The 12,304-nt window shown below is 41.4% G+C and overlaps 1 protein-coding gene across 1 annotated transcript in view; it reads left to right on the forward strand.

Annotated features, from left to right (window-relative positions):
- Positions 1–11,280: 11,280 nt before the first annotated feature.
- The window catches only part of LOC128661629 (serine/threonine-protein phosphatase 4 regulatory subunit 1), a gene marked incomplete in the record, with an annotated part of 255,897 nt that continues 254,873 nt past the window's right edge, over positions 11,281–12,304 (forward strand). Inside the window, 1 exon segment of the mRNA XM_053715861.1 lies at positions 11,281–11,483. Coding sequence (XP_053571836.1) covers positions 11,477–11,483 — 7 coding nt within the window.

Consider the following 12,304-nt stretch of genomic DNA (forward strand, 5'->3'; position numbering starts at 1 on the left):
GGGGCTGAAAACCCTTTCTGTGCCAAATAAGTGACGGGCGCAGGGTTGGATAACCTTGGTTCGTCACAAATTGGTGGGCAGCGGTGTAGATAATTTTTTTTATTATTAGATTTTAGTGCTTGTGGATTTGCTAGTGTGAAAATCCCGGTACTAAAAGAAATTGTTTCTTACAATTTCCAAAGGCTAAAACTCAGTGCATTATATAGTCACACATTGCAAACAGTCCCCTTCCCTATTCTCTGTTTTTCTTTTCTATTTTATTTTTGCTATGGAGGCATACGAGCAGCGATCTAGAGAGGCACTTATACTCCTATGCCAGGAGCGGGATATTCCAATACGTTCAAAGAACAAAGATTCACTAATACAAGCTCTTGTTGAATATGATAACAGCCAAATCACACCAGTTGAAGTCTCAGGAGAGATGTCTGCAGCTGTGGGCGGTGATTCATCAGGATCTGGGGATCCATTGGACTGTTATTTGCAAACTGTTCTTAAACATATGGGCTCAGTGGATGCAAGTTTGCGCATGGAACTGATTACAAAGTTTTATGAAAGACAGGCTACTGAACGACAGGCTGCCGTGGCTGAGAGGCAGGCGTCTCTGGCAGCTGAGAGACAGGTTGCTGAAAGACAGGCGGCTGAACGACAGGCGGAGAGAGAGTATCAGCTACAGCTTGCACGGTTGGAGAGAGGGATGGTCTCACCTGTTAGTGAACCTAGAGACCCCCCTGCTCCCAGAGTGCGTGCAGAGAATTTTCCCACCCTGGAGAAAGATGGAGATGTGGATGTATTCCTGCGTAGCTTTGAGAAAGTTTGCAGACAGTTCCAGTTGCCAAGGGAGCAATGGGCCAAGTACCTTACCCCTGGCCTGAAAGGTCCTGCACTGGAGGCTTTTGCTGAACTACCCCCAGAGTTTGATCAGGACTATGATTCCATTAAAGCTGCACTACAGAGGAGATACAATCTTACTCCTGAGGTGTACAGGAAAAAATTCCGTTCTCTGCAGAAAGGTTTGTCAGAGAGCTATATTACAGTTGTTGGGAACTTGAGGACAGCCTTTAAACAGTGGGTCAGAGGATTAAAAGTTGCCACTATGGAGGAGCTGGAAGATTTGATTGTGAAGGAACACTTTATGCAGCTGTGCCCAGCCGGAGTTCAAGAATGGGTTTTAGATCGAAAGCCCATAACAGCATTGGAAGCTGGCGAGCTGGCTGATTTTTACACGGCTAACAGGTCTCCAGAGAATGGGAGGAAATCCTTTTCTAAGGGGGGATCCACCTGTAAAGGAGCTGCAGCACGACCCCCCTTCACAAAACCTGCTGTGCCTTTATCCAGTGTTTCTGCTCCCTCTGGGAAAGGAGGGGCAAGTGTTGCATCTGGGCAGGGGGATACCCGCAGATGTTTTGTTTGCAACAAAGTGGGCCACATCAGCTCCACTTGCCCAGAGAGGATTAACTTGGGGCAATCAGCTGGAGGAAGTAATCCCTCAGAAGTACCAGCATCTATTTTGTTTGTTACCTGTCCAGAGGAAAACAACCATGAGAACTTGCAACCTGTGACTGTTGGAGATAAGGTAACCCTAGGGCTAAGGGACACAGGTGCAGAAGTGACTATGGTGCATCCAAAGCTAGTGAACTCTGAGAACATTATCCCTGGAAAGACTCTAGCAGTTAAAGGGATTGGGGGAATGAAACTTGCAGTGCCTATGGCACGTATATATCTTGATTGGGGAGTGGGGAGAGGTTTAAGAAATGTGGGGGTATCTGAAAATATTCCTAATGATGTTTTACTGGGTACTGATTTGGGTAGATTGTTATCTCTTTATGTGCCTGACAATGCTATATGTGACCTAGTGACATTAGTTGCGGACCCTTATGTGGAAAGGGCTGTGTGTAAAAATGCTCAGAGACATTACGACCAGGAGGGAGGACAGAGTGCATGTGTGCGCAGGGCTGTGCCTGAACTGGGGGTGTCTGTGCTGAGAGGTAAAGCTGTACGAGGAGATGCTGACTGGGGAGAACGACAGACAGACGGTGTGTGTCTTCCTGTACTTAAACCAGCAGTATCAGCAGAATTACCATTAGCTGTTCAGGGTGAGACTGATGGGGGAGAAAGGCAGATAGACTGTGTGGGTCTGTCTGTGCCTGAACTGAGTTTACCTGTACAGGGAGAAGCTGTTTGTGAGAGAAGGCAGATGAGGGGTGCGTGTCTGCCTGTGATTGAATCAGTGGATTCTATAGAAGGAGGTGAGATTGACGGGGGAGAGAATGACTGGGTGACTGGGCCGCTGGATGATGTGTGCCAGTCTCTGCCAGGGACAATTCCGTACCCTTTGAAAAGACACAATAGTTGTGATAAATGGCAGAAGGAAGATGTGTGCTTGTCAGCACCAGTGTTAATAGGATCTCAGATTCTGTGTGATTATGCAAAGTGGCAGACTGACTGTGAGAGAGAGCAGGGGGGCAAACTAGCCCACTCTATGACAGAAGCAGCAAAACCACAGATTTCAGAGTGTGTGGGGGAGGAGGGTACAGGATACTCTTTGAGGGACCCCCAGAGTGAGTGTGAAAGATTGTGGGTGACAGAGACCCCAGTAACCTCAGCTGTGACCTATAAACAGACTGCACAGGCTAGGGGACAGAGACTGACACAGACTGCAGGCACAGGGGGGAGGAGTACAGAGAAGTGTATTTACACAGCCCCACCGTGCCAGTCAGCAAATACACTGATAGATGTGCAGCATCAGTGTCCCCAGCAGTTAGAACCCACAGTGAGGAGAAGGGGGGCAGTTAGTCAACCCCCTACCAACCATAACAGAGTGCAGGAGTACAGGAATTCTACTCCAGTGGGAGGGCAAGAGCCTATGGTAGTTAAGCAGCAACTGACAGCACACAATATGCTTAGAGAGCACACCATAGGTAGCAAGACACTAGGTTTCACAGGCACCTCTGTAACAGGGGATGAAGTGTTGTTCAGGGATAAGATGCCAACCTTATTGGGGGAGGTACCTGCAAAATCCAGAGATGCCATATTCACACAAAAACAGTTGCAGGAGTTTACTGCCAGAGAGGGAGTGTGTGAGATGGTCCATAATGTTCTTGTACTCACGCCCATGAGACAGAACAAACTAGAGGCTGCATGGGAGGGGCCCTGCAATATATTCAATCGGTTGGGTAGAGCAACTAGTGTGTCACTTTTAAAAGGAGGGCATCCTGCTGCCAAAGCTGCTAGGTGCAATCTGTCTGGCAATTGTGTTCTCACCGCAAGGGGAAGCTCCTTTTGATACGCATCGGGAGTGGCTCGTAGCCACCCCCTTTTGCGTCTCTTATTGGGGGAGGTGTCACAAATATCTCAGGATTCAGCTCCTAAGGAGTTAACTTTGTGCAGCTTGCACTCAAAACAGTTATTTGTTTTCAAGAAGAATTGTGTTTGTATTTTCTTTGAAGTGCCAGAACCCTCTAACTAGCCACCAAATGCTAGTGTGTATGCATTGAGTCATAAAATCACTGAAGCTCTTAGTCACAGAGATACACAGGATAAAGTTTATGGCTTAAGCTGTCAATAGAATGCATGATGCAAAACAGGCCCTTCATTACAAAAACTGACCAGGTCACTGACAGGACATTGGTATATTATGTACATATGTGTGTTAAAAGTGTTATAACTTTAACGGCAGGTAAATATGACGACCTATGGCATATTTGATATCAAACCGGTTCTCCCAATAAAACTAAGAGGTTCTAAATATGTAAATATAGAAATTTCTTACCTAGCAGGAATGATAATGGATTGTATAAATTCAGGCAAGAAATTTAGTCTATTGAAGTTTGTAAAGACAGTGGGGTTTTTTAGCCCGCCCAGGAGGGTGTGGTTAAGCAACATGATCTCTGAGAAGTAGGTTTAAGATTCTTATTTTTTAACAATAAGATTGTCATTCTTACAAGGGGAGCTGCTGTACAGAAGTAAGGAGCCATCATTTTCATGCCAGCCCCTGGCGCAGATCTTGAAGACTAGGAAAGTATTCAATTCTGTTTTTCTCCTTTTTATTTTAAAATACTGTTTGCGTGTGTAATTTTATTTGTAACAACTTTTTATTAATCATGCATTGTGCATAATATTTTTGGCATAATAAATAATTCCTTTATTAAGTTTGGCCTTTGTCTAATAATTGAACCACGTTACTGAAAGAGACTGGAATATTAGAACTGTATAATTTTAGGTTATTTTCTGCTAAATTGTATTTCTAGAGTTAATGTGTAAAGTCTGGGGTTTTCCTTAAGATTTTCCCTTTAATAAATTTTAAGTGGTGGCAGCATTTGAGCTATAGGATTTATAGTTTATTGTGGGTGGCATTACAAGGGAGTGTTGGGCATTTCTCTTACGTCTAGTACAGATTAAGGGAATGCGAATTAACTCTTGCACCCACTAAACTGAATCACAAGCTTGCCTGGTGTGGCTAGATTGTGACCTATAGGTGACAGAAAAGGGGGCTGAAAACCCTTTCTGTGCCAAATAAGTGACGGGCGCAGGGTTGGATAACCTTGGTTCGTCACAGTATGTGGATATCAAGATGACTTAAAGCAGCGTTACTACTGATCAGCTCTCTGCAGAGGTAAATAATAAGTTATAAATTATAAATTATAAATTAGTACAGTAAGTATAAACAAAGATATATAATTTTCCTTCTGTCTACAGTTGGCAATAGATATCAGCAAATCTTGATTCGTTTAAATTTCAAACAGTAACTAAACTTGTAAACTTTTCAACTGTCAAACTTCACAAAATCCCAAAAGCCCTCCCCCCCCTCCCCATTATGGAAAAGGATATATATGCAGCTTGTAGCACCAATTTCTGTGCATTATGTCCCTCCAGATAGTTCTGGTAAGTTAAAAAGTCCTGAGTTGAGGATTCTAAATCTTGTGTGGTTTTCTCCTACTTCATGTGTCTTCTTCGTCTTCTTGCTGGGCCTGCCTTGGCCGATCTGCTCGCCTCTTGATTTGATCCAGAAACAGCTGAAGGTGTTTTGGAGAGTCAAATATCTTTGGGCCCTGTGGCGTTTGAAGTCGCAGTCTGGCTGGGTAGAGAAGTGCTATGGATTCCCCTTGAGCTATGAGGTCTCTGCAGTAAGGCGTGAATTCTCTCCTTTTCTTTGAGACATCTGCGGAATAATCTTGGAAGATGAAGATTTTCCTCCCTTCAAAATCAATAGGCGTCTTTTGTCTGTACGCTCTGAGTATTAGCGTTTTATCTTTAAAATTTAGGTAGCGCACCATTATCTGTCTAGGCGCACCTTCCTGCTGAGGAGCTCCCACACTGTGTGCTCTTTCTGCTATGCAAGGTATGCTTGTAGATGGGAGTTTGAGTATACCTGGGAGAATGGTTTCTACAAAGTTCATTAGGGCCCCCGAGGGGACAGATTCTGGGACTCCAACTATTCTTAAATTGTTCCGTCTTGAACGGTTCTCCAAGTCCTCTACCTTGGCCTGCAGCAGTTTATTGTGTCTTTGGAGAGTAGTGATGGAGGAGGTCGTGTCCCTGTGTCTTTCTTCACCCTCTGCTGTTTTCTGTTCCACAGCGGTTAGGCGTGTGGAGAAGGCTCTGAGGTCTGTGGACAGGCTATCCATTCCTGTTTGCAATTGTTCTATTTTAGGCAAGAAGAGCGCAGACAATTGAGATACAATAGGATGTGTGTCTTGCGTCGAGGTAATGGATGTTTCTAGCAGTGACTGAGTCTGGTCTTGGTTCTCAGTTTGGGTTCTCTGGCGTCTCTCCATTTGCTTCTGTCTACCTGCCATGTTGTCAGTCTTTTTATTGTATGGGGTATAGTACTTTTGCATACAGGCAGTTCACAGCAAAGGTTCTACTGTAGTTGTAACTTAGTAGGAGGATTAGGCTTTTTTCCATAGGACTAGGAAGATTAGTTTCTTTTCTGTTTCTGGAGGTTTGTGCTTGGGGAGGGGGGTACATTGGCTCCGGTTTAGTATGTCATATCTATTGGTGTCCCCTGAGTAGAATTAACAATTGAGCTGTTGATGGTCAGTCTTGGGTTGAGGTGTGCTGCTCCCAAGTTGTCCGCTTCACCCGCAAGTCGGACACTGTTGTGCTGCAAGTTTATTTCCCCTCCACGTGGGTTCTATCTGTGTGGCGCTGACAGCCTTCTTGGGCTCTGCGCTGTTAACCACCCAGTGACAGACAGGTCCCCTTGTAAAATGATTACTCTCCTTCTAAGCCTGGGAGGAGAGGGGAGGTAGTAAGGCTAATGAGCTCCCAAGTAAGAAGCAGTTCACTATTTTTTCTGTGTATGCTGTTTCTGAACAATGTTATAGCAGGGCCGATATCCAAGATGGCCGCCGTCAGTTTATTACGCAGCTCTCTGGGTGTTGGGGCAGATTACCTTGTCCGTCTTTGATTTCTAAGAGACTGGAATTTAGCCCTCCTCCGTAAAGCCCCAGCCTGTTCGGCTTCTCACCTACTCCCTTTCGATGGTGCGGGAGGTCTGGCCTCTCTGATCGCCGCCGCGATCGTGCTTCAGTTATTTGTATGTACGGCTGCCGGCGGGGGAGCGGATCGAAGGCGCCCCTCTCTGTGTCTTGTCCGGGCAGGTGTCCGTTGAGTGTCCTGCCAAGGATTACAGCTTTTTGGCACTTTAGGTGGCTAAAAACACAGGTCTGCGAGCATAGATACACGGAGCTCAGCAAACCTGCGTCCTCTCGCCGTGCCCGCCCACCGGAAGTCCTCTCCTATGCCAACATTTTTATGAGTGTATTCGAGGAGAAGTTTGTCTATGAGAACAATCTATTTCATCTGTGTGGCGCCACCTGGTGGCGCTACATAGATGACATATTTGGCATTTGGTGGGGCGACGTTGGCTCCCTTCAGCAATTTGTTACAGATCTCAATATGGCTTCTAGATGTATTAAGTTTACCCTATCTTGGAGTGAAGAATCAATTAATTTTTTGGACACTAAAGTCTATAAGGATGGTTCATGTCTAAAGACAGATTTATACAGGAAACAAACAGACAGGAATAGCCTTCTACACTTTTCTAGTGCCCATGCCCCTTCTCTAATCCAGTCACTACCATATAGTCAAATGCTTAGGGTTAAACGTATTGTTAAAGATGAAAAATTGGCCCTGCAAAGGTTAGAAGAAATGGGTGTAAGATTTATTGAGCGTGGGTACCCTTATGATATGATACAGACAATTTTGAGAAAAGTTTTACAGACACCAAAGAATAGGGTCAATATGACAGATGTCAAAAAGAAAAAGGACCCTAATAGATTGGTTTTTGTCTCAGAATACAGTGCTAACAGTGCAGCAATACAAAAAATTGTTCGTAAACATTGGAATGTTTTGAAGGAATGTAATCCAGAGGTTGTAGCATTCCAACAGCCTCCTATGCCAGCCTACACTAGATTACCCAGTCTTAGGGATAAATTAATTAAAGCTGATGTTGGGTCAAATAAGAAATCTAAACAAGGTTTTATTACATCAGAAAATAATGGTTGCTTCCCTTGCCTGAATTGTTCAAATTGCAACAATATGATAAAAGGTGATCTTTTTATACATCCCCAAACGGGCCAGAAATTCAGGATTAGGGGCTACTTTAATTGTAATGCAAACTTTGTAATATACTTAATTAAGTGTCCGTGTGGGTTAATTTATATAGGTGAAACGACCCAGCGGGTCAGAGATAGAATTATACAGCATTAAATCTAACATAAGGACCAATAATTTAAATGCACCTGTAGCCTATCATTTTTTGAGCTGCAACCACACAATTGCACAACTGCGCTTTCAAATTATAGATTTTGTACAAAGCCCTAGGCGTGGTGGTAATAGAGAATTATTGTTACAAAAACGTGAGGCTTTCTGGATCAATAAGTTAAACACATTGGCTCCCAATGGAATGAATAGAGAATTGGATTTGAGTGTGTTCCTTTAAGAGGTGTAATAATACTAAGAGTTATGTGATAATCCTTGTTTCTGACTTTTTGAATTCTTTGTATAATATCTTGCTATGACATCTGTTAAATGCTTTTTTTAACTTTGTATTTTTTTAAAAAAAATGTTTTTAAATAAATGTGGTGTAAAATATGTATTTTCAGGTATGAACCACTAGAGGTCATTATGACAGGCCTTCTTTGTGCCTTGTAAAGGGTTAAATTAAAAAGGTGTGGTTTTACCTGGTTGTAGGTATTTAAGGTGATTATGTGTGATGTACAAGTTATGAACATGAATAAGGGTTTGTAGCCCGAAACGTTGTTCTGCTTTTCTGGCTCCCAGTTTGTGACAATAAAGAGAACCTCTGCATAAGGACTTTGTGGTGCGTGTGCTACTTTTTGTTTTATATTACTTTGAGGATTTTTGCAGTAATCCTACTGCAGTATGCACCCTATCAAGGATTGAAGTGCTGGATTTCTGAATTGCTTCTATTTAAAAGACAGGAAGGAAGTACTTGGAATCACTCTTGAAAAAGTTCCCAGGTTGGGACGAAACGTACATCGAGTAAAGGAGTTAATGAGGTCCCTGTGAGGCTATGGTATTGTGCTTGTATCATTCATTGAGCATAACGTGAGCTGAAGGCAAATTTTTTAATTTTAAGGTCTTGTACCTGTTTTATTGATATCCTGCGAACCACGGACATTATATAAAATACAGTCCACAGAGAAGTGGATAGCGTGTCATACAAGCTTCATCAACAACGTGTGTTCATACACACCTCCGGTTTTAAGCCATTTGAAAGACGGTAACTTGTTTGAGGACACCTGATTGGCCGGCTGGTACACCTCTTCCTGCGATTGGCTGATACGCTGACTGACAATAACATCCCTGTGAGAAGACGCCAGAGAGGGTTTGCAGTTTCAATAACTGTTGTTACAATGCTGTTTTATTCTTTTTAAATTGTGAGTGCAATTCTGTAATAGGGCACTACATTATTAAAGGTGTTTTATAATCTGCACTTAGATGCGTTTGTGCGCTCCTGTTGCTTTTTTGTTTTTAAAGTTACCAGATGTGTTTGTATAAAATAGCATTAGATTCAGCAATGTCTGGATGTGTTTGTTAGGAAAATACCTGAATTTGTGTGTGTGTCTGTCTTAATAGGTCATGGATCCAAAAAATAAAAGCCTGGTTCTGGTAGGATCCAGATGTTTTTGTGCAAAATATTGTTGGATTTAGAAGTGTCTGGAAGTATTTGTGTGCAAAACACTTCATTTGTGTGTATTTGTCTAAATTAGACATGGATCCGTCAGGATCCGGCTTTTTTTTTTTTTTAAGAAAAGGGTTGGTTCTGAAAGGTTTATTTGGTGGACCTATACTAAACTCAACCATTTCTGGAAGGACGTATTAATTCAAACAGAGAAGCTGTTGGTAATAAAGATACCTCCAGACCCGCTTTTATGGCTTTTAAATAAACCACCCAAAAAAATCCCAGCAACGCATCTAGCTTTACTCCAAATTGTGTCTAACAGTGCTAAAGTGTTAATAGCTCAATTTTGGAAACAAGACCAACCTCCTACTATAGCTCAATGGGTTGATACTATACATAAGACCTTGCAATTGGAGGAATACCATTATATGAAAATGATGAACAAAGATTTCTTTCATGAGACACTTTATATTTGGGAGGAATACATACACAACATATACATGACATAAGATATAAATCTTTATTAGCTATAAGAGTCTATTGAATAGACATACGAACGAGATATTTAATTATGGTTTTACACGGTAGTTGACAATCCTTATTCATTCTTTTCTATACTCTATATTTTCATTTCTTTTCCCAAACAAAATAAGGTTTTTTTGTGTAAAACACTGATGTTTTTGTGTAAAACACTGATGGATCCAGGTGTCTGGATGTGTTTGTGAAACATTTACATTTGTAGGTATCTGTCTAAATTAGACATGTATTCGGCAGGATTCGGCTTTTTTTCTATAAAAAAGTGTTGGATGGGAAAGGACCCAGATGTTTTTGTGTAAATAATTGGTGGATCCAGAAGTGTCTGGATGTGTTTGTGTGGAAAACACTTAAATTTGTGTATATATGTCTAAATTAGACATGGAACCGGCATTTTTTCTGTAAAAAAGTGTTGGTTCTGAAAGGACCCAGATGTTTTTGTGTAAAACATTGGTGGATCTAAAAGTGTCTGGATGCGTTTGTGTGGAAAACATTTAAATTTGCGTACATCTGTAAACTAGACATGGATCCAGTAGGATCCGGCTGTTTTTCTGTAAAAAAAAAAGTGTTGGTTCTGAAAGGACCCAGATGTTTTTTTTGTAAAAAATTGGTGGATCCAGAAGTGTCTGAATGTGTTTGTGTGGAAAACATTTAAATTTGTGTATATCTGTCTAAATTAGACATGGATCCAGCTTTTACCCACACCCTAGACAACTATCTTTAGGTTACATGTATTGACATGTAAATATTGCCTAAATGACATAAGATGTTGTTTACACTTGGTCTCATCACCTCTCCAAACTGCCCCATTTTACAGGCACAAATATTCCAAAATCCTTACGAAATCGAAACCTTTTAAGGTCTCAAGTAGTTTTGATAAAGGGTTTTCTACCTATATTGCAAAGCAACAATATTTCTATAAAAATTCACTCATGCATATTTTCAATGTTGACCCGTATGTCCTTTATTAAGAGGGCTGATCACTAATTGCAGATGCAGATATCATATAACTCAAAGCACGATTGCAAACATAGAAGTACTTTTCATTTCGTCCCTCTCTCCCCTGACCAAAATTAAGAATTCGTGTCCTAATATGAAAAAAACGTTTGGTTATTGATATTGCACCAGTTGCGTCTCGTTTGTAAGTGAACTGTTGTTCTTAGCAAATAAATGTGTCAGAAAATGTGCAATAACCATGCACGAAATTTCTCCTTGCAACCATGTTCTTCAAAGGCCAACATAACACTAGGTAATGAAAGTCCATGTACATAACAATCCCAGAAAAATAATGTTCAAAGTATAAAACAACTTTAGAGAATAATCTCTCCAAATTGTGCATATAAAAATAAATTATCGTTTAACAACCGAGCATACTGAGAGTATCCGAAAGCACCACGACGTTAAATGAATTCTGCGAATATATCAGTTAATAAAACAGGAAACCATTGCGAAAACAAATGACAAAAGAAATTGAACCTAGCGTTCCGTATTTCGGTGGTTGCTCGGACATAAGGAGGCAAGAGCAAGGGAATCAAGGAAGAGGAGGTGCTGTGTGCGTGTCACAAGGTTAGTAGTGCTCAGGAAGGGGAGGTGTGTGCTTGTGCGCACAGGAAGAGGTGGCGCTGTATGTCCGGATGAACGGTGTGCTGTGTTTTACTGTGCGCAGCCGGAGAACTGTACCCACGGGTGGGCACGCACATACACCGCTCACGACCTCTATACACAACGTGGGCACTGACGGTCAGGATTATAGCCACAGGATCCATGTAGTGGCACAGCCTGAGGCACAAGATGGCGGGTGAGGGACAGTGTGCTAGTGTGTATGACACTCTGCTCGAGTGTGATAAATACTGTACGTGCACACGAAAATGTTTTGCAGTGGCAGATAATGTGTCTTTATAGCGAGTAGTGTGAATAATGTGCGTGGAACTATTGGTATGTTTGAAGTAATTCAAGGTAAAGTTGTGTTAAATGCTTAAAGGACCATTAAATACACTATAACTGCACAGTCAAAAATGTGTAATACAGCCACAATGCTCAGTAGGTGCTGGTGCTTCAGAAAGTGTGCATACAAAATATTGTGTACATTAGCATAATATATGTACATTGGAAGATTTCTTTTTAATTGCAAGTCTAATTCATTAAAGTTTAATGTTGATTTTAGTGTCCCTTTAATGTCAGTGATTGGCACTATGCTTGAATTAGATATTGACAATTATACAAGGTGTGCATGAGAAATGTTTTGTGAGTTGCAGTATATGTTATTGTAACTAATTTTATAAAAACAATCTTCAATGTCTCTATTGATGTGTCTATATGTGTATGATGTACAGTACTGTTACTTTGTGGCAAAGTGTGTTTATAGTATTAAACTCTTGTATAATAGTGCACATGAGTAGGATCGTCTTCAAATATCTATAGTGTAAGTGATGGTAAACTTGACATGTTTTAAAATCAGGTCTGGAATCCTAAGCAATATTTTAGAGGGATTTTAATTGATCACATTTTAACGAATATGCGCTGTAACTAACTTTTTAAACTCGCAGTGCCATTCTAATACTAGACTTGTGCATTCAGCATTTTCTTTCAATGTTGAATGCAGAAGTAGGAGTACTTTCG

This window comes from Bombina bombina, chromosome 5 (genome assembly GCF_027579735.1).
Source record: "Bombina bombina isolate aBomBom1 chromosome 5, aBomBom1.pri, whole genome shotgun sequence".
Taxonomy (NCBI): Eukaryota; Metazoa; Chordata; class Amphibia; order Anura; family Bombinatoridae; genus Bombina; species Bombina bombina.